General features: G+C 46.3%; 2 protein-coding genes across 2 annotated transcripts in view; both read left to right on the top strand.

The window, feature by feature from the left end:
* Positions 1-27,960, top strand: part of LOC307067463 (phosphoethanolamine/phosphocholine phosphatase-like) — a gene marked incomplete at both ends in the record, with an annotated part of 232,896 nt that overhangs the window by 8,316 nt on the left and 196,620 nt on the right.
* Positions 5-27,699, top strand: LOC307068377 (putative ATP-dependent RNA helicase DDX28; the record flags this gene model as incomplete). Its single annotated transcript, XM_079726206.1, is given in 10 exon segments — positions 5-16; positions 17,858-18,370; positions 18,376-19,353; positions 19,356-19,706; positions 21,087-21,109; positions 25,708-25,872; positions 26,176-26,290; positions 26,374-26,521; positions 27,211-27,339; positions 27,554-27,699. Coding segments are annotated over 10 exon segments (2,580 nt in total).

Genomic DNA, 27,960 nt, shown 5'->3' with positions numbered 1-27,960 from the left:
AGGCATGGAGTTGTCGGTAAGGTGAACCTGATCTGCATGGTTTCGGGCAGCTGTTTGAATTCTCTTTCCCTCTCATCAGGGGTCAGAGTAGAAGATAGGATCACAGAGATATCATACCAGGTTAGATCGTAAGCTTGAGAGAGGTAGCGAAATTATTTGATGTAGCGGGAAGAGTCCGCCGAAAAGGAGCCTAATCGCGTTTCTATTTGAGAGAGAACTTGGAAGGAAAAGGGAACATGAACTCTAATCCTTCCGCTCCTTCTACCTCCCTCAGAGGGCAGAGGAGATTTGGATCTTGGGAGTCGTGAGAGCGTGTATGTGCACTAATTGGCGAAGCAAGGGGCGAGGGAGGAGAAACCGTTGAGGGAGGCGGGGGAGCGGTTGGATGGGCCGGAGCGGCTGCGGGATGAGGAGGGACCGCTTCAGGGTTGGGTGGAGGCTGGAGAGGAGCTCTGGAGGGGGGAGAGGTGAGAGATTCGGGTGGGTCGCCTAGTGGAGAGTCATCATCATCAAAGGAAATTAGGGGCTTGGATGTAGGAGACGCCTGTTTGGCAGGAAAGATCTGGGAAGTGGAACAATCGACGTAGAGGGAGGGGCGGGAGCATAAATACCAGAAGGCCTGAACATAGGGGACCTCGGATCATTTGCCCATCCTGCGGCAGTAATTATCTAGATCACGGAGGATGTTAAAATTGAAAGTCCCTTCAGGAGGCCATTTGGATTGATTGTCTAGAGAATATTGTGGCCTGGCCACAGTGGAATAGAAAATAAGCCGTCGGCAACGGAGAACTTGGGAGAAACCGAGGGCTGTAAAATTGGCTAGGAGACACCCCAGGGGTGTCTTAGAATCTGGTTTCGATTCTGAGGTTCCCATGACCCCCAGTCTGTCCCTGAGTGAATGGAGAAGGAGAGAGGCGTGCCTGGTCTCAGTCTCCAATTCACGGCAGGTCGGAGGGCAGTCAGGTGATTGGGACGTCTCCACAGTTCCATAGACCTCACTTGCTATATGGTCGGTCTTTTGATGTATGTATTTAATAGGTATTTGTACACGTATGGTAACCCTAATCTTAATTTTTCCATTCACCCCACCTATCCTTTTAGGTAAGCATACTTCTAAGTCTGTGAGTGTCTTTCTCTGTGGAAATATGTTCATTTGTGTTAGTTATTAGTTAACACCTATAAGTGATATCATAGGATATAGGTTTTTGCTTTCTGACTTACCTCATGTTCTGTGATTATCTCCAAGCTCATCTATGGTGCCTCAAATAGCAGTGTTTCATTGTTTTCCATGGCAAATATTCTGTTGTATAAATAGACCACTTCTTTATCTGTTCATCTGTTGATGGACATTTTGGTTGCTTCACTGTCTTGGCTATTGTGAATAAGGCTGCAGTGCAGATTTTGCAGCCCGGGTCTTCTCGATTCAGGTCTCAGGTGAGAGGCCCAGTGGTGTGACTGCTGGATTGAATGGTACCTCAATTTTTATTTTAATTGCAGCTCCCTTCTGTTCTCATTATTGGCTGTTACCACTTTACATCTCACCAGAAGCTAGAGGGTACAGTGTTCTCTAAAACCCCTTCAATATTTATTGTTTGTAGTCTTTTCGCTGATGGCCAGTTGACTGGTGAGTTGAAACCTTTTTGTAGAGTAGATTTGCATGAGTCTAATAATTACTGAGGTTGAGCTTTTATCCATTTTCCTTTTTTTAAAAGAGAGTGAGCCAAATTAACCTCTTCATATTATTTTCTTGAAAAATTTGCAGATTTGAATTTTTTTGGCCATTCCCTACCTCCGCACAGTTGTTTAGGGCAGGTGTCCTTTACAGCCCTGAGTCCTTCTGAATGTTAAGTGACCATTAGCGGTGGGTTTAAAGCCGCTCTTGTGGGAAACGGCCACAAGGCGGCAGCATTTCTACATTTCCAACTCTGGGTTTTTGGGCAACAGAGCTTTCCTGGAAATCGTGTTAGTAAGCTGCAAATTAGAGTGGAATGTGCCAGCGAAAAGCCCGAAGAGTTTATATCTCCTAAATTATTGTTTGTTTTTTAAATTTAATTTTTATTAATTATCAGAGCAAATTTGATAAAAATGTAGATTCTCCTAGGTGTACAGTTTCTGATTCATCCTATCAATGTATCTGTCTATTCCTCTTTGGATCCTTTCCCGTGTATATTATAGAGTGTTGAGTAGATCTCTCTTCGTATTCCATAGGTATTGTGTGATTATATATTTCATATGTATTAGTACATGTCTGTTAACCCCCATATCCTAATTCATACATCCCTTACACCTTTCCATTTGGTTAAACATAATTTGGTTTTCTGAATCTATGTGTGTTCTTCTCTTGGAAATTATTTCATGGGTATCAATTTTTAGGTAACACCTATAAGTGATGTCATAGGATGTCTGTCTTTCGGTTTCTTTCTTACTTCAAGTTGGGTGATTATCTGTAGATCCTTCTATACTGGTGCCAACGGCACTGTTCCATGCTTTTTCATGGCTAATATTCCATTGTGTACATGGGCGACTTCTTCTTGGTGCATTTTTCTGTTGATGGACATTTTGGTTTCTTCCAGGTCTTGGCTATGGTACATGTTGCTGCAGTGCAGGATTGCCAGCCTGTGTCTTTTTGATTCTGGTCTACTCATGTGATAGGCCCATTAGTGGGCCTACAGGATCACATGGTAGCTCCATTTTTACCCTTAAACGCACCTCCATTCTGTTCTCACTACTGGCTGTTACCAGGTTACATCACACCAGCAGCTAAAGGGTACACAGTTCTCTAAAACCCCTTCAGCATTTATTCTTTGTAGACTTTTTTTTGCTGATGATCATCCTGAAGGCTGTGAGGTGAAAGTTTTTGTACACTGGATTTGCATGGCTTTATTAATTCCTGATGTTCAGCCTTTTTCCATTCCTGTTTTTTCAACAAAAAAAGAAAAAGAAACAACACAAATGTGCGTAAAATATGCCTCTTGAAACTGTCGTTTTGAAATGTGGACGTCTTTTGAATTTTTTGTTCGATATACGACCCCAGGATTTGTTTTCAGGGCAGGTGTGATTTACAGGCCTGCAATTATTTTGAATATCAACTGACCATTAGCGCTGGGATTAAAGCTGCTGTTGTGTGAAACGGCCCCAAGGTGGCAGCAGTTCTCCTTTACAAAATCTGGTTACTAGGGCAACAGAGCCTCAATGGAAGTCGTGTTCTAGGTTGTAATTTAGAATGGAATATCCCAGGAGAAAGCTCCTTAAGTTTGTCTCACAACTTCTTGTTCGTTTTTTTAATATAATTTTTATTTTTTATCACAGCAAGTTTGATTTCAATATTTGGCTTGTTCTAGGTGTGCAAGATGTCGTTCTTGTACACATAAACATATGTGTATTCTTCCTGGGATCGTTTCCCATGTACATTATGACAGAATGTTGAGTAGTCTTCTCTTGGTATTCTGTAGGTCTTTGGTGATTATATATTTCACCTGTGTTTGTATATGTCTGTTAACCCCAATATCCTAATGTATCCAATCCACACAAATTTCCATTGGTGAAACGTAAGTTTGTTTAATGAATCTGTGATTGCCCTTCTCTGTGGAGATATCTTCACTGGTATCAATTTATAGGTAACACCTATAAGTGATATCATACGATATGTGTATTTCCCTTTCTGATTTACTACATGTTGTGTGATTACCTCTAGACTCATCTACGGTGTTGCAAATGGCATTGTGTCCTTTTTTTCCTTGGCTAATATTCCGTCTGTACATGTTCCAGTTAGTCTTTTTCCACTCATCTGTTGATGGACTTTTTGGTTGCTTCCATGCCTTGGCTATTGTAATGCTGCGGCAATGCACATATGCCTGCCTGTGTCTTTCCAATTCTGTCTTCTTAGGTTATAGGCCCAGGGGTGGGCCTGCTGAATCATATGGTAGCAAAATGTTTACCTTGTAAAGGCACCTCCATTCTGTTCTCATTAGTGGCTCTTACCAGGTTACGTCCCACTTAAAGTTGAGGGTATGCACTTCTCCACAACACCTTCAGCATTTGTTTGTAGATTTTTGCTGATGTTTATTCTGACTAGTGTGTTTTGATACCTGTTTGTGGTTGGATTTGCATGCGTCTCATAATCCCTTGAAATTGAGCTTTCTGGCATGTCCTTTTATTCTTCAAACTGTGAGTACAGCTTACCTCTTCAAATTGTTTTCGTGAAGTATGTGTGATATTTAGAAATATTTTGGCCATTACCTCCCTCAAGACATTTTGAGGGCAGGTTTCATTTACAGCCCTCCAGTACTGGTGCAGATGAAGTGACCCTTAGCACAGGTTTTAAAGATGCTGTTCCAGGTCAAGGCCAGAGGGCAGCAGCATTTCTGCTTTTGCTAATCTGGTAACTAGGGAAAAATCTTCCTGGCAGTGGTGTTCCTCGGTTATAAATTAGAGTGGAATGTGCCCGGATAAACCCCCAAAAGCTGATGTCTCCTTACTTATGTTTGTTTTCTAAATTGAATTTATATTTTTTTATTGGAGTCATATTCCATTGTGTACATGGACCACTTCTTTCTGCATTCCTCTGTTGATGGACATTTTTGTAGCTTGCAAGTGTTGGCTATGGTAAATATTGTTGGAGTGCAACATTGCCAGCCTGTGTCTTATTTTTTTTTTTTTTTTTTTTGCGGTACGTGGGCATCTCTCTGCCGTGGCCGCTCCCATTGCAGAGCACAGGCTCCGGACACACAGGCCCAGCAGCCATAGCTCACGGGACCAGCCACTCCGCGGCATGTGGGATTTTCCTGAAACGGGGCATGAACCCGTGTCTCCTGCATCGCCGGTGGACTGTCAACCACTGTGCCTCCAGTGAAGCCCAGCCTGTGTCTTTTTGATTCTCATCCTCTCAGGCGATAGGCCCAGCAGTGGGTTTGCTTGATTGAATGGTAGCTCAGTATTTACCTTTTCAAGGCACCTCCTTTGTGTTTTCCTTACTGGCTCTTACCATGTCCCACGTTGAACCAGGGGTAGGCATTTCTTGACAACCCCTTCGGCATTTATTGTTTGCAGAATTTTTGCTGATGGCCATTCTGACTGGTGTGAGCTGATAGGATTTTTTTAATTTGGATTTGCATGTCTTTAATTATTCCTAATGTTTAGCATTTGTCCACACCTTTTTTTTAACATCTTTATTGCAGTATAATTGCTTTACAATGGTGTGTTAGTTTCTGCTTTATAACAAAGTGAATCAGCTGTACATATACATATATCCCCATATCTCCTCCCTCTTGCATCTCCCTCCCTCCCACCCTCCCTATCCCAACACTCTAGGTGGTCACAAAGCACCGAGCTGATCTCTCTGTGCTACGTGGATGCTTCCCACTAGCTATCTGTTTTACATATGGTTAAGGACACGGGTAGGGGGAAGGGTGAGCTGGGACAAAGTGAGAGAGTGGCATGGACTTATATATACTACCATATGTCCACACCTTTTAAAATTTCTGTTAAAAAGTGAAAAAAAAACGGAGAGTACAATCAACCACCTGAAATTGTCTTCTTGAAAGGTTGCCGTCAAAATTGAATTTTTTGGTCAATTTTCGACCCCAGGATTGTTTTTTAGGGCAGGTGTCATTCACAGGCCTGTAATGAGTGTGAATATTTAGTGACCATTAGCACTGGGTTTAAAGCTGCTGTTATGGGAAACGGCCACAAGGCGGCAGCATTTTTCCATTCCCAAATCTGGTTACTAGGGCAGCAGAGCCTTTCTGGAAGTCCTGTGCCTAGGTTGTAAATTAAAATGGAATGTGCCAGGAGAAACCCCCATAAGTTTATCTTACGTTAATTCTTGTTCGTTGTTTTAGTTTTTTAATCAGGGTAATGATTAGAATATTGTTTGTCCTAGGTGTACACAATCTGGTTCATTTGTGCATTATATATATATATATATATATATATATTTTTTTTTTTTTCCTGTACAGAGCCAATTCCCATGTAAATTATTGCAGAGTGTTCCATAGACCTCCCTTGCTATATGGTCGGTCTTTTTAATATATGTATTTAATAGGTATTTGTACACGTATGGGAACCCTAATCTTAATTTTTCCATTCACCCCACCATTCCTTTTAGATAAGCATAGTTTGTTTTCTAAGTCTGTGAGTGTCTTTCTCTGTGGAAATACGTTCATTTGTGTCAGTTGTTAGATAACGCCTATAAGTGGTATCATAGGATATGTCTTTTGCTTTCCGACTTACCTCATGTTCTGTGATTATCTCCAGGATCAACTATGGTGCCTCAAAGAGCAGTGTTTCATTGTTTTCCATGGCGAATATTCCATTTTGTACATGGACCACTCCTTCTTTTTCCACTCATCTGGTGACGGACATTTTGGTTACCCCCATGTCTTGGTTATTGTGAAAATTCCTGTAGTGCAGCTGTTGAAGCCTGTGCCTTCTCGACTCTGGGCTTCTCAGGTGAGAGGCTCAGCAGTGGGCCTGCTGAATGGAATGGTGGCTCAATTTTTACGTTTAAACGCAGCTCCTTTCTGTTCTCATTATTTGCTGTTACCACTTTACATCTCACCAGAAGCTAGAGGGTACAGAGTTCTCTAAAACCCCTTCAGCATTTACTGCTTGTAGACTTTTTGCTGATGGTAGTTGACATGTGTGAGTTGAAAATTTTTGGAGGTTAGACTTGCATGAGTCTAATAATTCCTGATGTTGAGCTTTTATCCATTTTCCTCTTTTTTGAAAATGAGTAAAACTTACCCCTCCATACTATCTCCTTGAAAATTTGCCAGTTTTGAATTATTATGGCCATTCCCTACCTCGGCACAATTGTTTAGGGCAGGTGTCCTTTACAGCCCTGAGTCCTTGTGAATGTTAAGTGACCATTAGCTGTGGGTTTAAAGTGCTCTTGTGGGAAACGGCCACAAGGCGGCAGCATTTCTACATTTCCAACTCTGGGTTTTTGGGCAACAGAGCTTTCCTGGAAATCGTGTTAGTAAGCTGCAAATTAGAGTGGAATGTGCCAGCGAAAAGCCCGAAGAGTTTATATCTCCTAAATTATTGTTTGTTTTTTAAATTTAATTTTTATTAATTATCAGGGCAAATTTGATAAAAATGTAGATTCTCCTAGGTGTACAGTCTCTGGTTCATCCTATCAATGTATCTGTCTATTCCTCTTTGGATCCTTTCCTGTGTATGTTATTATAGACTGTTGAGTAGACCTCTCTTCGTATTCCATAGGTATTGTGTGATTATATATTTCATATGTAATTAGCACATGTCTGTTAACCCCCATATCCTAATTCATACATTCCTTACACCTTTCCATTTGGTTAAACATAATTTGGTTTTCTGAATCTATGTGTGTCCTTCTCTTGGAAATTATTTCATGGGTATCAATTTTTAGGTAACACCTATAAGTGATGTCATAGGATGTTTTTTGTCTTTCGGTTTCTTTCTTACTTCATGTTGGGTGATTATCTGTAGATCCTTCTATGGTGGTGCCAACGGCACTGTTCCATGCTTTTTCATGGCTAATATTCCATTGTGTACATGGACGACTTCTTCTTGGTGCATTTTTCTGTTGATGGATATTTTGGTTTCTTCCAGGTCTTGGCTATGGTACATGTTGCTGCAGTGCAGGATTGCCAGCCTGTGTCTTTTTGATTCTGGTCTAATCAGGTGATAACCCCATGAGTGGGCCTACAGGATCACATGGTAGCTCCATTTTTACCCCTAAACGCACCTCCAATCTGTTCTCACTACTGGCTGTTACCAGGTTTCATCCCACCAGCAGCTAAAGGGTACACAGTTCTCTAAAACCCCTTCAGCATTTATTCTTTTAGACTTTTTTTGCTGATCATCATTCTGACGGCTGTGAGGTGAACATTTTCGTACACTGGACTTGCATGGCTTTATTAATTCCTGATGTTCAGCCTTTTTCCATTCCCATTTTTTTAACAAAAAAAGACAGGAAAAGAAACAGAAGCCAAATGTGCATAAATTATGCCTCTTGAAACTGTCGGTTTGAAATATGGACGTCTTTTGAATTTTTTGGTCGATATATGACCCCAGGATTTGTTTTCAGGGCAGGTGTCATTTACAGGCCTGCAATGATTTTGAATATCAACTGACCATTAGCGCTGGGATTAAAGCTGCTGTTGTGTGAAACGGCCACAAGGTGGCAGCAGGTCTCCCTTACCAAATCTGGTTACTAGGGCAACAGAGCCTCAATGGAAGTCGTGTTCTAGATTGGAATTTAGAATGGAATGTGCCAGGAGAAAGCCCCTCAAGTTTGTCTCACTACTTCTTGTTCGTGTTTTTAATTTAATTTTTTATTTTTTATTACAGCAAGTTTGATTACAATGTTTGGCTTGTTGTAGGTGTGGAAGATGTGGTTTTTTTACACATATACATATATCTGTTCTTGCTGGGATCCTTTTCCCATGTACATTATGACAGAATGTTGAGTAGTCTTCTCTTGGTATTCTGTAGGTCTTTGGTGATTATATATTTCACCTGTGTTTGTATACGTCTGTTAACCCCAATATCCTAATGTATCCAATCCTCACACCTTTCCATTGGTGAACCATAAATTTGTTTAATGAATCTCTGATAGCCCTTCTCTGTGGGAATATCTTCACTGGTATCAATTTTTAGGTAACACCTATAAGTGATATCATACGATATGTGTCTTTCTCTTTCTGACTTACTCCAGGTTATGTGATTACATGTAGAATCATCTACGGTGCTGCACAGGGCAATGTGTCCTTTTTTGTTCCTTGGCTAATATTTTGTCTGTACTTGTACCAGTTCTTCTTTGTCCACTCATCTGTTGCTGGACTTTTTGGTTACTTCCATATCTTGGCTATTGTAATACTGTGCAGTGCACATTTGCCTTCCTGTGCCTTTCCAATTCTGTCTTCTTTGGTTATAGGTCCAGGAATGGGCCTGCTGAATGATATTGTAGCTCAATGTGTACCTTTTAAAGGCATCTCCATTCTGTTCTCATTAGTGGATCTTTCAAGGGTACGTCCAACTGAAAGCTGAGGTTATGCATTTCTCCACAAACACTTCAGCATTTATTGTTTATAGGTTTCTTGCTGATGGTTATTCTGAGGTGTACCAGCTGAAACCTCTTTGTAGCTGAATTTGCGTGTGTCTCATAATCTGTTGAAATTAAGCTTTAAGGCATGTCCATTTTATTTTTCAAACTGTGATTACAGCTTAGCTCTTCAAAGTGTTTTCTTAAAGTATGTGTCACATTTTGAAATTTATTGGCCATTACCTCCCTCAAGGCATTTTGTGGGCAGGTCTCATTTACAGCCATGCAGTACTTGTTCACATGAAGTGACCATTAGCACAGGTTTTAAGCTGCTTTTGCAGGTAACGGCCAGAGGGTGGCAGCCTTTCTACGTTCCCCATGCTGGTACTAGGGAAACAGACCTTCCTGCCACTGGTGTTCCTCGGTTATAAATTAGAGAGGAATGTGCCCGGATAAACCCCCAATTGCTTCTGTCTCCTTACTTATATTTCATTTTAAATTTAAATTATACTTTTTATTGGAGTAATATTCCATTGTGTACATGGACCACTGCTTCTTGGTGCACTCCTCTGTTGATGGACATTTTCGTTGCTTCCAAGTGTTGGCTATGGTAAGTATTGCTGGAGTGCAGAATTGCCAGTCTGTGAGGTTTTGATTCTCATTTTCTCAGGTGACAGGTCCAGCAGTGGGTATGATTGATTGCCTGGTAGCGCAATGTTTCCCTTTTCAAAGCACCTCCATTGTGTTTTCATTAGTGGCTCTTACCACGTCCCCCTTAGAACGGAGGGTACGCACTTCTCCACAATTGCTTCAGCATTTATTGTTTGCAGCATTTTGTTAATGGCCATTCTGACTGCTGTGAGCTGACAGGTTTTTGTAATTTGGGTTTGCATGTCTTTATAAATTCCTAAAACTCATCATTTTTCCAAGCTTTTTTTGTTTGTGTTTTTTAAAAAAGGAGAAAAAAGTATGCATACAATAAACCTTTTCAAATTGTCCTCTAAGAAGGTTGCCCTCTTTTCAATTTCTTATTCAATTTTCGACCCCAGGATTATTTTGGTGGACAGGTGTCATTACAGAACTGCAAGATTGGTGAATAGTTAAGTGACCATTAGCAGTGGGTTTAAAGCTGCTGTTGTGTGAAACGGCCACTAGGAGGCAGCATTTCTCCATTGCCCAATCTGGGTAGTAGGGCAGCAGAGCCTTTCTGGAAGTCGTGTTCCTAGGTTGTAAATTAGAATGGAATGTGCCAGGAGAAACCCCCATAAGTTTATGTCTCATTACTTCTTGTTGGTTGTCTTAATTTTTGTAATCGGTGTAATGATTTAGAATATTGTTTGTCCTAGGTGTACACAATCTGGTTCATTTGTACATTTTATATGTCTATTCATATACAGATCCTCTTCCCACACAAAATATTACACAGTGTTCCGTAGACCTCCCTTGCTATATGGTCGGTCTTTTTGACACATGTATATAATATGTATTGGTGTGCATAACACTGATCTTCATTTATCCATTCCACCCACCTTTCCTTTTAGATAAGTATATTTTTTTCCTACATTTGTTATTGTCTTTCTCTGTGGAAATATGTAAATTTGGGTCAGCTATTAGATAACGCCTATAAGTAATATCATAGGATATAGGTCTTTTGCTTTGCAAATTACCTCATGTTCCATGATTATCTCTAAGCTCATTTGTGGTGCCTCAAAGAGCAGTGTTTCATTGTTTTAAATGGGGAACGTTCCACTGTGTACATGGACCAACTGCATTATCCATTCACCTGTTGATGGACATTTTGGTTGCTTCACCATCTTGGCTATTGTGAATAAGGCTGCAGTGCAGCTGTTGCAGCCTCTGTCTTCCCGATTCGGCACTTCTCAGGTGAGAGGCCTGCTGGTGGGTCTGCTGCATCGAATGGTAGTTCAATTTTGTTTTTCTAACGCAGCTCCTTTCTGTTCTCATGATTCACTCTTACCACTTTACATCTCACCAGCAGCTAGAGGGTACACAGTCCTCTAAATATCCTTCAGTATTTATTGTTTGTAGAATTTTTGCTGATCATCAGTTGACAGGTGTGTTGTAAACTTTCTGTAAATTAGAGTTGCATGAATCTAATAATTCCTAAGGTTAAGTTTTTATTCATTTTCCATTTTTTTAAAGAGAGTGAGTCAAACGTACCTCTTCATACTCTCTTCTTGAAACATTAGCCTGTTCTGAAATTTTTTGTCCATTCCCTTCCGCAGCACAATTTTTTTAGGGCAGGTGTCCTTTACAGCGCTGAGTCCTTGTGAATGTTAAGTGACCATTAGCTGTGGGCTTAAAGCTGCACTTGTGGGAAACGTCCACAAGCCAACAGCATTTGTACATTTCCCACTCCATTTTTGGGCAGTACAGCCTTCCAGGAAATCGTGTTAGTAGGCTGCAAATTAGAGTAGAATGTGCCAGGGAAAACCCCCAAGAGCTTATATCTCCTTTCTTCTTGATTGTTTTTAAATTTAGTTTTTATTAATTATCAGAGCAAATTCGATAAAAAAAATATTTTGTTTCTCCTAGGTTTACAGAATCTGGTTCATTATATCAATGTATCTGTCTACTCATCTTTGGAGCCCTTCCCGTGTAGGTTATTACAGAGTGTCGAGTAGACCTTTCTTGGTATTCCATAGGTATTTTGTGATTAAATATTTCATATGTATTAGTACATGTCTCTTAACCCCCATATCCTAATTCATCCATTCCTTACAACTTTCCATCAGGTTAAATGTACTTTTATTTTCTTAATCCATGCTTTTCCTTCTCTTGGAAATAAGTTTGTGGGTATCAATTTTTAGCTAACACCTATAAGTGATGTCATAGGATGTCTGTCTTTCAATTTTTTTCATACTTCAAGTTGGGTGATGATCTTTAGGTCCTTCTATGGTGGTGCAAACGCCACACTTTTATTCTATTCCATGGCTAATATTCCATTGTGTACATGGACCACTTCTTCCTTGTACATTTTTCTGTTGATGGACATTTTGGGTTCTTCCAAGTCTTGGCTATGGTTAATGTTCCTGCAGTGCAGGATTGCCAGCCGATACCTTTTTCATTCTGGTCTGCTCAGGTGATAGGCGCATGAAAGGACCTACCAGATCACATGGCAGCTCAATTTTTACCTTTAAATGCACCGCCACTCTCTTCTCCCTACTGTCTCTTACCAGTTTATCTACCCGCAGCAGCTAGAGGGTACATAGTTCTCTAAAACCTTTTCAGCATTTATACCTTTGTACACTATTCTCCTGGTGATCATTCTGATAGCTGTGTGGTAAAGGTTTCTGTAGATTGGATTTGCAATCTTTATTAATTGCTGACGTTGAGCATTCCCATTCCCTTTTTCTTAAAGAAAAAAAAGCAAGAAAAGACAAAATGTGCGTAAAATATGCCTCTTGACTGTGTTTTTGAAACGTTGACGTCTTTTGAATTTTCTGATTGATTTACGACCCCAGGATTTTTTTCTTTGATGGTAGGTGTCTATTACAGGCCTGCAATTATTTTGAATATTAAATGACCACTAGCACTGGGTTCAAAGCTGCTGTTGTGTGAAACGGCCAGAAGACAGAAGCATTTCTCCTTACCAAATCTGGTTTCTAGGGCAAGACAGCCAAAATGGAAGTTGTGCTGTAGGTTGTAAATTGGAACGGAAAGTGCCAGGAAAATCCCTTTAAGATTATGTCTCATTCTGTCCTGTTCGTTTTTTAATTTAACTACTATTTTTGATCACAGCCAATTTGATTACAATGTTTTCTTTGTTCTAGGTGTGCAAGATGGGGATGTTTTACACATATACATATATCTAGTCTTCTTCAGATCCTTTTCCCATGTAGGTTATGACACAATGTTGAGTAGTTTTCTCTTGGTATGCCGTAGGTCTTTGGTGATTATATATTTCACATGCGTTTGTATATCTCTGTAAACCCCAATAATGTAATGTATCCAATCGTCACACCTTTCCTTATGGTGGACCCTACGTTGGTTTAATGAATCTGTAATTGCCCTTCTCTGTGGAAATATCTTCATTGGTATCAACTTTTAGCTCACACCTATAAGTGATATGATAGGATATGTGTCTTTCACTTTCTCACTTACAACAACTTGGGTGATTACTTCTAGACTCATCGATGGTGCTGCAAATGGCATTGTTTCATTTTTTCCCCAGCTAATATTCCATCTCTACATGTAGCAGTTCTTCTTTGTCCACCCATTTGTTGCCGGACTTTTTGGGTACTTCCATATCTTGGCTATTGTAATATGTGCAGTGCACATTTGCCTTCCTGTGCCTTTCCAATTCTGTCTTCTTTGGTTACAGGTCCAGGAATGGGCCTGCTGGTTTATATTGTAGCTCAATGTTTACCTTTTAAAGGCATCATCTCCATTCTGTTCTCATTAGTGGCTCTTTCCAGGGTACATCCCACTGAAAGTTGAGAGTATGCATTTCTCCACAACACCTTCAGCATTTATTTATTTATTTATTTATTTATTTATTTTTGTTTGTTTTGCGGTACGCGGGCCTCTCACTGTTGTGGCCTCTCCCGTTGCGGAGCACAGGCACCCACGGCATGTGGGATCTTCCCAAAACGGAGTACGAACCCGCGTCCCCTCCATTGCAGGTGGACTCTCAACCACTGCGCCACCAGGGAAGCCCCAGCACTTACTGATTATGGGTTTCGTGCTGAAGCTGATTCTGAGGGGTGTGAACTGATACCTCTTTGTGGTTGAATTTCCGTGTGTCTCATAATCCCTTGACATTAAGCTTTAAGGCATGTCCTTCTTATTTTTCACACTGTGATTACAGCTTAGCTCTTTAAAGTGTTTTCTTAAAGTATGAGTCAGATTTTGAAATTTTTTGGCCATTACCTCCCTCAAGACATTTTGAGGGCAGGTTTCATTTACAGCCATGCAGTACTTGTTCACATGAAGTGACCATTAGCACAGGTTTTAAGCTGCTTTTGCAGGTAACGGCCAGAGGGTGGCAGCCTTTCTACGTTCCCCACGCTGGTACTAGGAAAACAGACCTTCTTGCCACTGGTATTCCTCGGTTATAAATTAGAGAGGAATGTGCCCGGATAAACCCCCAATTGCTTCTGTCTCCTTACTTATATTTCATTTTAAATTTAAATTATACTTTTTATTGGAGTAATATTCCATTGTGTACATGGACCACTGCTTCTTGGTGCACTCCTCTGTTGATGGACATTTTCGTTGCTTCCAAGTGTTGGCTATGGTAAGTATTGCTGGAGTGCAGAATTGCCAGTCTGTGAGGTTTTGATTCTCATTTTCTCAGGTGACAGGTCCAGCAGTGGGTATGATTGATTGCCTGGTAGCGCAATGTTTCCCTTTTCAAAGCACCTCCATTGTGTTTTCATTAGTGGCTCTTACCACGTCCCCCTTAGAACGGAGGGTACGCACTTCTCCACAATCGCTTCAGCATTTATTGCTTGCAGCATTTTTGCTAATGGCCATTCTGACTGCTGTGAGCTAACAGGTTTTTGTAATTTGGGTTTGCGTGTCTTTACAAACACCTAAAATTCATCATTTTTCCAAGCCGTTTTTGTTTCTGTTTAAAAAAAAAAGGAGAACAAACTGTGCATACAATATACCTCTTGAAATTGTCTTCTTGGAAGGTTGCCCTCTTTTGAATTTCTTATTCGGTTTTCGACCCCAGGAATTTTTTGGTGGACAGGTGCCATTACAGAACTGCACGTTTGGAGAATAGTTAGTGACCATTAGCAGTGGGTTTAAAGCTGCTGTTGTGTGAAACGGTCACAAGGAGGCAGCATTTCTCCATTCCCCAATCTGGGTAGTAGGGCAGCAGAGCCTTTCTGGAAGTCCTATTCCTAAGTTGTAAATTACAGTGGAATGTGCCAGGAGAAACCCACATAAGTTTATGTCTCATTACTTCTTGTTGGTTGTCTTAATTTTTGTAATCGGGGTAATGATTAGAATATTGTTTGTCCTAGGTGTACACAATCTGGTTCATTTGTACATTTTATATGTCTATTCATATACAGATCCTCTGCCCATGCAAAATATTACACAGTGTTCCGTAGACCTCCCTTGCTATAGGGTCGGTCTTTGTGACACATGTATATAATATGTATTGGTATATGTAACACTGATCTTAATTTATCCATTCCTCCCACCTTTCCTTTTAGATAAGTATAGTTTTTTCCTACATCTGTGAGTGTCTTTCTCTGTGGAAATATTTTCCTGTGGGTCAGTTATTAGATAACGCCTATAAGTAATATCATAGAATATAGGTCTTTTGATTTCCAACTTACCTCATGTTCCATGATTATCTCTAGGCTCATCTGTGGTGCCTCAAAGAGCAGTGTTTCATTGTTCTCCATGGTGAATATTCCATTGTGTACATGGACCTCTTCTTTATCCATTCACCTGTTGATGGACATTTTGGTTGCTTCACCATCTTGGCTATTGTGAATAAGGCCGCAGTGCAACTGACAGAGCCTGTGTTTTCCCAATTCTGGACTTCTCAGGTGAGAGGCCTAGCGGTGGGCCTGCTGCGTCGAATGGAAAACGTAGGGAGTAACCAGGCAAGGTCAGTTACCATGGCAGCCCTGGGAAAAACATTACCAAGTGACACTAACACTCCCAGGAGCCTACATTTGTTTCCACAATAAGTAATCATTTCTCATTTCTAAAGTACTATACTGTGAAATATGCATCTCATTCACAACTAGAGGTTACTCAGTGTCTGCTGTGACTGGGAGGAAAACAATAGGGCCTTGCACAGTACCTTAAGGAATGACAACAAGAAACTAGGGGCCATGGGCAGAGACAGACAGGCTCAGACAGGCTCCTATCCCTATGACATTCTGAGGAGATTCACTTTGTAAGTGCTCGAGCACGAGAAAGCAGCCACTAACCAGCTACCCTGTCTCAAGTATGTGGAGAAAGTCAATGTAAATGCTTACCTATGTATTATTCTTTTCTGATCATTCTTTCAGTGTAGCCCTTCTGGCTTTGTGCAAAGCGATTCTTCATTTTGTACCTGAAAAATGAGTGGCACATGTAAATGGATGAAACATGTCAGAGCAGACATCCAACGAGCACTTCAGCTAACGAACGAGGAGCTCCGAGTTCTGGGAAAGAATCGTAAACGTGGTGTAGAATCACAACATCTTAGAGCCTCCTTTATATGAAATCCCCTCTTTCATATCACCAGTCACTGGTCATCAGCCCATACATGAACTTTGCAGTGACAGAAAACCCGGCACTCTCTAGACAGGTCTAGGCACTTCTAGTTGCTACGGCAGTCTATAACAAATTCAGAATCTGACTCCCTGTCACGCATCAGTCCCAGTCTGCCTTCTGCAATGGTACACCCCATGGCACACCTCATCTCTTTTCCATCTGGCACATTTCCCAAACACACGAGGACAATTTTGTTCTTCCTAAAGCTCTCTTCTCCCACGTCACCCTCCTAAATCACTCCTTCCTTCCTGTGTTTATGACTTTGAGGAGCCCCCAAGGTTTTCTCATCCCAAGGCCATGACAAGCAATGGCATCAGTGTGCCTGCTACAGATTCTGGGAAAGGGGCAGGGCCACACGAGGGTCTGGCAAATGTGACTGACAACCTGAGGTGAGAGTACATGTGAGAACCTCAGCCTCTCTTCAGTTCTCAGCCTCTATCCAAGGTTTCTCCATAGCACACTATTGACACTTTGGGCCAGATAATTCTTTGGGGGTGGTGGGGAGGGCTGTCCTATGCCTTGTACGATAATGTAGTAGCATCCTGGCCACTACCCACTAGATGTCTGCAGCACCGCCCCCCACCCCCACCCCCCACACCCCGGATGTGACCAAGAAAAATGTCTCCAGCCATTGTCAAACGTTCTGGAGGACGGGTGATGGCAAAATCACCCTCACTCAAGAGCCACTGCTCTTTCCAATGACTCTGTTCACCCATGAGGACTCAAAACCCTCTCCTCTGCTGGCTTAGCATTCAACTCTCCAGAACGTCTATCGTGTATCAAAATGCTATTTGAAATTTGATAGTATTTATCTCTATAACGGTATCTGATGAAAGTAAAACTCTTTCGCCAGATGTTAATAACCTCCCAGATGACTAATCCACGTTTTCCTTATCTCCTACCCAAGACACTGGAAATTACAGAAATGATCGGACACCCATTTTCGGTATCCGTTCAGGAAGTACCTGTTGTCTAAGGCTTTTGGGCAACCTGAACAACTGAATTAAAGTAAAATATTCTGCCTGACCGTGGCTTTGTGAGACAAGACACAAACCTGTAGCAGGACCCTCCTCTCTGCTATTTACGGAATTGAGGTATTTGACTGGAAAGCCGTTGGAGGTGAACTACCCAAGAAAGCAGTGGGTTCAGGATGAGAATTTGGAAAGGGTGACAAGGGAGGGGAGAATGAACCTCAGCTGAAAAGAAAGGGGAAAAGTACCAAGAGATGAGTTCTCTTGACTGAAGAGAAGATACGCTGAAAGCCATCAGCTTGCCCTCGGGGCCCTCAGCTCTCTGGGGAGCTCTAAGGGAAGGGTGAGCCTGGACCTACGGCTCCGGACTCCTGGTCTCGGCCCCCAGGCCTGACCATTCACTCAGACTCTCAATAAATACTTGTATTCAAAGACCTTACACGGGGACCACATCTGGGAAAACATCGCCGCACCCTCATCATAAGTCACAGGGGGAGACCCGAACTGGCCAAGCCATGACAGGAGCTGTGAGGGCGACAAAAGAGCACGGCAGGGATCGGACATCGGATCGCCAGAAGCCCTCCGCCCTCCTGGTTCGTAATGCCAGGGCCCCATCGCCGCGTATCGCCGGACCCCGGTCCTGCCTCCGTCGCGCACCCTTCCCCAAGGTTGGCGGGGGTCTGGAGTCCCCATCCCCGGTTCGGACCTACAGACCTCGCCGCTGCTGAGCTCTACAGATCCCGCTCCTTCCACACAGTTCGCCGAGTCCGCGGGCCTTACTAAGCCGCGCCGGCCGCCGGCCGCGAGGCCTTGGCGCGCCTGTGACGTCACTGTCGTGCGCCTCTCCCGCAACAAGGGGTGTGTGGCTCTCGCGCGGCGGCTGCGGCTGTTGTCGCTCGCGGCCCGGTTGCTTCTGGCGCCTCGCCGGGACCTGACGGTCTGCGGTCCCATCGAGCCCCTGCCCGTGGTGCGCATCCTGCGGGCTCTACAGCGGCGGCAGGAAGAGCGGCAGAGTGGGCAGCGGAGCCCCCCGCGGCCGGTGCTGGCGCGTCCTGGGCTGCCGCTGATGTCAGTGGGGCGACCCGACTTGAACCAGCCGGCTCACCTCACGCTGGGCTCTTGGAACCCGCGCCACTCTCTTCGTGCGGCTGGAGGAATCGGTGCACCCACGGGGACCATTTCTCCATCGAGTGCGCGCAACATGAGGCTCCAGCGCTGCCGAACCTTTCGCCCAAGGGCAGCTGCACTGAAGTGTGTCTGGAGCTCCCCGTTCTGAGCGCGCTACAGGAGGCTGCTCCCGAAGTTGTTCGGCCCACAAACGTGCAGTCGAGTACCATTCCCCCACTTCTTTGCGGCCGCCACATTCTCTGCGCCGCAGAAACCGGCAGTGGCAGAACTCTCAGCTACATGCTACCTCTCCTTCAACGGCTGTTGGGCCAGCCAAGCCTGGACCCCTGTCGTATCCCTGCTCCTCGAGGCCTGGTTCTTGTGCCTTCTCGAGAATTAGCCGAACTGGTGCGTGCCGTGGCCCAGGCCTTGGGCAGCTCCTTGGACCTCCAGGTGCGGGAGTTAGGGGGAGGCCATGGCATGAGGAGGATCAGGCTGCAACTGTCCAAACAACCTCCAGCAGATATTCTGGTGGCCACTCCGGGGGCTCTGTGGAAGGCCCTGAAAACTCAACTGATCAGCCTGGAGCAGCTCTCCTTCTTGGTGTTGGATGATGCAGACATGCTGTTGGATGAAATCTTCCTGGAACTGGTGGATTACATCTTGGAGGGGAGCCATATAGCAGAAGGCTCAGCTGACATAAAAGACCCCTTCAATCCCAAAGCTCAGTTAGTGTTGGTGGGTGCCACATTTCCCGAAGGTGTAGGCCAGCTGCTGAGTAAAGTTGCCAGCTTAGACTCTCTAACCCCCGTTACCAGTGACAAGCTCCACTGCATCATGCCTCATGTCAGACAGACATTCATGAGGCCGAAGGGAACAGAGAAGGCGACTGGGTTGGTGCAGATCCTTAGGCAGCATGACAGAGCATATCGGACTGGCGCCGCAGGAACTGTTCTGGTGTTCTGTAATTGCTACAGCACTGTGAACTGGCTGGGGTATATATTCTGGATGACCACAAAATCCAACACTTAAGACTGCAGGGACAAATGCCCGCCTCAATGAGAGCAGGCATCTTCCAGTCCTTCCAGAAGGGCTCCCAAGACATTCTTCTCTGCACAGACATTGCCTCTCAGGGCCTGGACAGCACCCAGGTGGAGCTAGTCATCAATTATGATTTCCCTCTCACCCTGCAAGACTACATCCACAGAGCAGGGAGGGTGGGCCGGGTGGGGATCGAGGTGCCAGTCACTGTCATCAGCTTTGTGACCCATCCCTGGTACGTGAGCCTGGCTCAGAAGATTGAACTGGCAGCTCGCCAGAGGAGAAGGCTTCCAGGACTGGGGTCCTCAGTGAGACAGCCTTTGCACCAGCAAACCTTATTGCAGCAGGCTTATATATGATGCCATAACAGGGACCTTTCCCTCTGTGCTGGATGGGTGAGCACACTTGTCAGTAGGGTGCTCTGGGCTGCCTAGTCACCTTCTGAAGACCCGGGCTGCTGTCTGGCTTCAAAAGGTAAGTTGCTGGCCAACACTTGAGGGTGAACTACTGAGCTTGGCTCTCTGTAGTCTTTCACGTGAAGAATAATGTCGATCTTGGCTCTGTATTATGTCATGGTTTCTAACAATAAGCGATGTTTCTATGGGTGCCCCTTAATAACAGTTTCCACTGGGGCAGAATTCAGTAGACCCTGAGAAGATTCACACTCCAAACTACCACACTTAGGACGAAGGCTCTTTCAATTGATGTTTTAGTTTAAATTTTGTTTCCTGCCCCCAAACATCCATTAAGCCTCCAGGAGAAGGAAAAGGGGATGTGACTAGCAATAAAGAGAAATTTTCTTCACAACAATGGCCATGGCAAGCTTAGGCACTTTTGGTGAAATCTCTCTGGGAAGTACTGGCAGAGGAATAAAAGGCAAACTGACACAGAAATATTGCTTGGTGTGCATTTCCAGGCTCTGCCTTCTTTCTCATCTCTTGGTGGCAGGTGGAGGAAGAGAAGAAAAGGTTAAACTTTTTTATAAACCAGCAGAATAAGCTTATAACATCCTGCCACTATCTCTGCATAGGTTCTAGTCTCTGCAGCATTATATAAGCTTTGCCCAAAGTAATGAACTGTTGAAAGTCAAATGTAATACTTCACCAAACAACTTAAAAATGCTTGCGCACTGGAAAGGGTTAAGTTGCAGAGAACACAGATGGACCCAGAGCAACCTTTGCCGAAAGAGAATATTGTGCTAAATGTACAGTCATAGCTCTTTTCCATATGAAGAAACAGTCAGAAGGATAAAAGAACTTGGTCAAAATCACACAAGTCAGTAGGAAAGAATCTGGTTTGTCTGTCCTCAGGGTTGTGTTCTTTAACCACCAGGCTAGCTTTTCTCAAATCTGATTCATGCATAGAATAACTATACACCTCTGCTTGCCTTCAATATTCCCTGTTTATACATATGCCTGCTGCAGTTTTTAATATTGCCCACTTTGACTCCCAAAAGCAACCGAGAATACACAATAATTTGGTCTCTCTATCCATGGACCGCTGTGGTGGGACTGCCCAGGAAGCTTATTAAAAGTGCAGCTTCCTGAGCCCTACTCCAGATCTAGATAAGTTTTCTGAGGGTTGGCTCAAGACTCCGGGTGCAAGGCCTTTTAAGTGGTTTGGGGGAACCCCCCAGGTGATTCTCTCGCTCTCTTAAGTTCATAAACCGTTTATTCTGCCTCCCCCAGATGCCTAGCCAGGTCCTGTTAAGGTAGGAGTCCCCACACCACATCAGAGGGATGCTCCCAGCCAAGTAATCTCCGGAGCCTTGGAGATTCTGAATGGTCTCATGCTGGCCCACCTGCCGTGACAAACCTCCGCCAGAGCGAGCATTCCCCTTCACATTTACCTTCTACCACTCCCAAAGGCAGTCTGCTCCAATGAGGCCTGACTTCGTCTGTCCTAACGGGCACCCACTGATTCAAGCAGTTTAGGGATAGAAGGTGCTGTGGTTCTCAACCAGGGTGGCCCAACCTCTAAAAGGGTAGTCCAAGCAGTCTCTACCTCCTGGGCACATCCCCTCTGCAACAGCCCCAGTAAACGAAGGTCCCATCTTTGCTTTTTCAAGGTCGGCAACAGGGAGTCCCCTCCAAAAGAAGGTTCTCTCTCATTGCCACACTATCAAAAGCTGCCCCAAATGTGGTTCCTTCCTGTGGGCCTGATCAGGCTAAGGGCAGAGTTGTCTCTTTCCTTCTCTGAGTCGGACCAAGTTGTCTTACTAACCCCTCTTCACAGTGTTGACCGTGATTTTCACGGGGGCTGCTGCTGAGCCTTTCTCTCATCCTTTCATGGTGGAGAGAGAGAGGATTGTAATGATTTTTACTTCTAGGGGAGAGGGGAGTGGAATGATTACGTTGTCATTTTGTATTGTGTCCTTTTGTCATGAATTTGTTTTGAATTTCATATTAAAATGGGCCCACCATTCCCACTTTGTGAGGTCATTCAGCACCCTCATTTTGCACCTTTAACACTTCTCTCAGTATCACTTGGAAATGTTTGAAACGGCATGAGCTTGTCCTCACATTCCTATCAGCTGTAAATCCGGGACCCCGACATGAACGTAACCATTGAGCAGAACCCCTCTCCACTAGCTGTGTAACACTGGGCAGGCTCCTTAACATCTTGGTTTTTCTAAGCCCTCAGGTGTAAAAATATGAGGGTTCTATGAATTTATATTTGGGGCAGGACAAGGTCGAGAAGAGTGTGTCTTTGCTTGTATTCTTCCAAACTGGAATGTCTTCCCTCTCTTCCCCATGGGTCCAAATCTCACTTGTCCTTCAGGCCCACTGCCAAGGAGCCTTCCCTGATTCCCCAGTCCACACAATTCTCTTCCTCTTAGGGTCAGTGCCATACAACCTAGCTGTCTCTTAACGTTAATCTTGCCTCTCAAGCCAATTTCAGAATGTGGGTCTCTCTTGCCCTCCTGGGGCCCCTGGGGCTGTACCAGCCCACCTGCATGCCCCACGTGGGGTGTCTACTAGACTAGAGCATGGGCGGGGAGGCCCAGGTGTGAGGGGCCAGGCAGAGCACCTCTGCCTCCACCCTGCGCTCCTCCACAAAACTGCCCCTCCTCCTGAAGCCTGACAGCAAGTCACAGGTTCCTTATTATGACCTCACTGGGTGGTGATGACCTCACAGGCCTTCTCACAGTTTCCATGGCAGCGTAACTATGGAAACATGCTGCCCTCAGAGAAACTTCCCTACCAGTTCTCCACCAGATACCAATCTCTTTGGTTGTCTGAGAGAGAATGTCTGACCGGATCGTCTATATTTACTCAAACCTGTGCTCTGTTCCCTGGCTGGGCAGTGCAGCAGGTACACCGAGACCGGGCATCTGTAGAAGAGGCATGGTGTACACACAACCTCACCTGGCTGCCACATGTTCCTGTGGGGCGTGCCCACTACGTAAACCTCAGCACTTTCCCAGCTGTAAGTAATACCAGTGACCTGGGACACCTTCAGGGTCCCACAGTGCTCACTGCTGAGGACAAGTGAAAGGTCATCGCTGAACTAGTGTTCAGGAAGCTTCTGATCTTTATAAATGTTGCCTTCCGCTTTGGGCTACAGGATGCTTCCATTCAGACCCTTTCCTGATTGGCCTCTTAGCAAAAGGCAAGTGCATTTTTGTTGGCAGATGGTAAACGGAGCAGTTTGAGGAAGAGGGCCACTCTTGAACCACACCTTCAAACCCAGGTACCTCTGTGCTGTCATGTACACATCTATATCGGTCCCCTCAGACACATCCCATACTGAGCTGCTGAGTACTAGGGGAGAGGGTGGTGCCATATTCATGGGAATACCGGAAGAACCAAGGGGGGTGATGAAGTGCTAGTGAGACTGGAGGGCTGAGCAGATGGTGTCCCAGGAGGCTGGGTGGATGTGAGCCTACACTTGGTACCCAGAACCCGGTTCTGAGTCTCCTGATCACTCTGCCTCAGTATTTGGCCTTGTTCTAATCTAGATAAAAGTATCAGACGGCTAGAGTTCAGTGTGGTTGTAACAGGCATTATAAATGGGGCCCAAGAGGGGTTGCCAAAGTGGGAGGGGGTCCTTAACCTATTTATATTAGATTATCTTTTTCCAAAACTTGAAAGATGTTTCCATTAAAGCCTCAGAAGTGACACACTGCAAGAAATGTTTTCTCTGTTGTGGAAGGGAGAGATGGAGAGGATCATGATTGCAATTTCTTTCGGGTTCTACTGTTTTCCCTGGCAACAGTGAAGAGACTACCTCACCTGATGCAGCCGTAGGCTCTAGGAATTGCTTTTGCAGCCAGTGTCCCTTTTCTAGGGACTCATAGAGGTGATGGGCCAAGTCTGTGTTTTGGATGTCAAGTAGATTAAAGGTCTTCAGCCAGAAACTGGGAGAGACATGAGAGAGGGAAATTCTGGCAGGAGACTGTGTACAGCAGAAGTGACTGATCAGTTCTGCTTTTCTTTGCAGCAGCTGTGGCTCCCATTTCTCCTCCTAAACCTGGTCACTACCATGTCCTCAACCGAGGGTGTGGAGAAACGCAGTTGGGCCGGCATGGGGAGACATACTCCCTGGTTGGTGGCTACCGGGCCTACGGGGATGCTCCTTTGGCCACGCCAGCAAAGGCGGAAGCCGAGAAGCCAGTCCCCAGACGTGCTCCCGAGAGAAAGCACACTCCGGAAGAGTCGGACGAAGATCTCGGTCGCTCCAGACCCAAAATCCGGCGATTGTAGCATGGTGCCAGGAGGCGGACTCCACAGAATCTTGCTGGCTGAACCATTCTGAAGACAGGGCAATGGTTTAACTGCCTGAGACAGCGAATGCCTCTTCCTGCAGTGACCCCTCCCGCCCGCCCCCACTGCCCACTACCACAGATTAGAACCTGCGTCGTTCTGTCCGAGCCTTCCTCAGCCAGGAGCCTCCCTGCACACTAAATGGCCATAAGCCAGGAGCCTCAGAAAGTGAGGTTTGAAATGAGAGTCCGCCCTGAACATCCCAGGGCGGAAGCTGGCCTGGAAGAAAACCTGGCATTCCTCTGCTCAATCCTCACGGGCCCCTTTGTGAGCTGGAGAAAGTGAAGTCTGCACTCTGCGAGCCGAGGAGGATGCAGGAGCAGAGACAGGGTGCAGAGAAGCCTTAGCAGTCTACCACATGGGCTCCTGCCCTGAGCCATCGTCAGCGGCCACCACCACAAACCAGGGGGGAGCTGGGCTTTTTGAAACTGAAAGCAGCAATCTGTGGCTTCCCAAAGAGCCTCCTGCCTGGGGTCTCAGGAGGCAGGGTAGAGAGGCCCAGGAAGCCCTGCTCCCTGAAGCAAGAACAGGATGGAGAGTCAAGCAGCACGCACCCCGCCCCGAGGTTCACATGCTCCTTTATTGCCAGCCCTTTCTGTCCCCAGTGGGGTCCCTTACTGCTCAATAAAATGTTTCTCTGTAACAGATTTGTAGGGTCGCCAGTGCTCAGACTTAGGTCACTACCCCTGTGCTAGGCACTCCTGCCACCTGGGAAAGGTTCCAAAGGTGGAACAGCTCCAGGGGGTGCCAGGGATCAGAGCAAAAACTTGAGAGGCTGGGGATGCAGGAGTTTGGGCACAGCCCCTAAATCATCTCAGTGGTTGAGCTGCTGTGAGAAGGCACATCCCCAGTGTGCGTGTGTGTGTGTGTGTGTGTGTGTGTGTGTGTGTGTGTGTGTGTGTGTGTTGGGGGGAGGGGGTCCCTAGAGGAGGCAGCTAGAGGGAGGGCCTGAGGCTGGAAATGGGGAATGGCGTGCGGCCTCTGAGCAAGCACAGGCACTTAGCCCTTGAGGTTTCTGGGAAAGCTAGAGCCACAAGGGCCACGAGATAAGGCAAGTGTAGCAGCAGAACCCAGGTGCCAGGTCTTTCTTCAGAACCTACACTTCTCCACGAGGCTGGGCCTTCCACACTGAGGTAGGAGGGATCCTGGCCAGAAGGTCAGCCAGCAGCTCTGGGACGAAGGTTGCTGCGGTGGGGGCTCTTCTGCCATGGAAGCGACTTCATTTCCTTCCACACAAATAGCCTACTGACTGAGTTCCTGCTCTGTTGAGTAAAAGGGTGTTGACTCTCCCCAGAAGGTTGTTCAGTTCACATCCCAAAAGTCCCTCTATTCAGGCCCTGGGGAGGTGTAGCAGCTCCTGAGGGCGCTCTCCTGAGGCTGGCTGACAGAAGTGGGGGAGGTTCCTGATAGTTCCCAGGTGCTGGTTTAAGTCCCCAGAGAATGGTCATGCAGGTTGGGGAGTCAAGTAGGAGGAGAGAGAAGGTTGGGGGCAGAGGGCCCCCTCCTGAATCCAGAGCTCACGAGGTTACCCCCCCATTTCCAGAAATTATCTCTTCCCCCACACCAGCCCCCATGGCCCAGTACCGGGAAACCGGGAGCCCAGAGCACTTGTGGCCACAGAGACCCTCGCACGCAGCCCTCGGGGTGGGCGGGGCCGGCTGCAGGCAGATGGGGACGAGGTGTGCTCCCGGGAGGCCACGGGCTGCAGGTGGCCCTCTGAGAGAAGCACCCCATTTTGGACAGGAAGGTTAGAGGCGGGGGAGAGCACCCTAGGGCGCCCCCTCGGAGCAGTGGGTGTGGGAAGAGGGGCGGGGGCGGAGGGAACCCGCGATGGGAGGCGAGTGGGCTCTCAGCAGAGGCCAGCTTAGCCCGCGGGAGCTGCCTCTGAGCAGGGGGCGGGAGGGCAGTGCCGCCCTGTGGCTGCAGGGCTTCCCGGATCGCGGCTCTCCGCACACGGGTCGCAGGGTCCTGTGACTCTGTATCCCCTCCCTCACCCCGCCCCCCTCGCGAGGCCGCGCCGCTGGGTGGCCTGTGTCGACGGGCAGAACCCCATCGCCCGCCCCTCTCAGACCCGCCTCTGCCCGCCTGCCTTGCCCTGCGCAGCTTGCGGCCCAGGGGCCTCGAAGGTCCCCGTGCACGCAGCCAGCGGCCTCTGCTGTGCCTGCTGCTCCTGCTGGGTCTGCTGCTGTGATCAGTAACCCTCCTGCAGACCACGCTGGGCACCTCCAGCACCCCAAGTCCGCGGGAGCGCACGCGGGCCCTGATGCGGGACTTCCCGCTTGTGGAAGGGTGGCTGCAGTGTGTGCGGGCTGCTGGGGGCCTGTGGGGGCCTAACCTGGCCCTGGGCAGGGGAGGAGGTCCGGAGCATGTAGCGCTAGTGGGGAGGCTCCCTCACACCACCCCTGGATGTCCTCTCCATCATCTATGGATGCCCTTCCCCTTCTCTGTCATCCCCTCCCTGGTGGGAAACCCTCAGCCCAGGCCTCAGCTGCTCCTAGTATAGTCTGTGTGACAGTGTGAGGTGGGGGACCCCCAGGCTGGCCCAGGCCAGGCAATGTGTCCTGCCCGATCCCAAGACCTAAGGAGCCCACCCATTTGCCTTGACCTCCCTCCAGCCACAACAACATGCCCCTGGTCCTGAGGCAGTTTTACCAAAATGGGCTATAGCATGGTAATCTGCGCAATTTCAGCCATGGCTAGACCAGCTTGGACAGGCTGAAAGATGGTCTCGTGGGTGGCCAGGTACCAAAGGGACACACAAGGTGCCACCATGGCTGCTGGGGAATGTGGGGCAGTTTGGGGGCCACAGAGACCACAGGTTAGTCACATTGGAACGAAGTTACCATAGTGACCTAGAAAGTGCCATGCCATGGATGCTGGGGGCTACAGGGGTCACAGTGAGCCCACCTGACGGGCTTCCAAGTACCACAGAAAAAGCAACGCGTTACATGTGACTTCTGGGCACAGTAAGTGCTGTGCCAGCTGAGGAGGCTATGAGAAGCCCAAGGAGTTCCAAAGCCCAAACTAAGCCCTGGCCTTCCCTCAGTTCTGGTCAGCCTAGTCCCATGCCAGACCCACGAACGGGATGCTGTGCGCCTCATCCTGGAACAAATTGACCTCATCCGCCTCATGTGTGCCTCCTATTCTGAGCTGGAGCTTGTGACCTCAGTTAAAGGTAGACGGGGGACTTCCCTGGTAGTCTAGAGGTTAAGACTCCACGCTTCCACTGCAGGGGGGTCGGGTTTGATTCCCGGTGGGGGAACTAAGAGCCCTCATGCTGCGTGGCACGGCCAAAAAAAAAGGTAAACAGACTGGTGGTAGTGGGTGTTAGGGACTTCAGTAAGCTACCCCTGCCTCTAAAAATGATCATCTGACCTACGTGCCCCCAGCTCTCAACAATACCCGGAAGTTGGCTTGCCTTACTGGTGTGGAGGGCGGCCACTCACTGGACAGTAGCCTCTCCATCTTGTGTACCTTCTATGCGCTGGGTGTGCGCTACGTGACACTCACCCACACCTGCTACATGCCCTGGTGAGCACCTGAATATATTCAGGAAAAAACGCATTCGCCCCTTTTGGCCAACCAAACAAGCGGGCAATGCAAATCAACACTGCAAAGAAGTCTCACTAGGCATTGGTCAAAAGGGCCATGCTGAAAAAGTGTAAAAACCAGAAATGCAGGACAAGTCAAGGAGAAAAGGGAGCTTTTTTACGCTGATGGGCGTGATATAAATTGCCAACGGCCACTCTCGAAAATTGTATGGTGTTTCCTAAAACATCTAAAAAACAGAGCTACA

This window comes from Hyperoodon ampullatus (genome assembly GCF_949752795.1).
Source record: "Hyperoodon ampullatus genome assembly, chromosome: 19".
Taxonomy (NCBI): domain Eukaryota; kingdom Metazoa; phylum Chordata; class Mammalia; order Artiodactyla; family Ziphiidae; genus Hyperoodon; species Hyperoodon ampullatus.
This window is presented reverse-complemented; position numbering and strand designations above follow the sequence as displayed.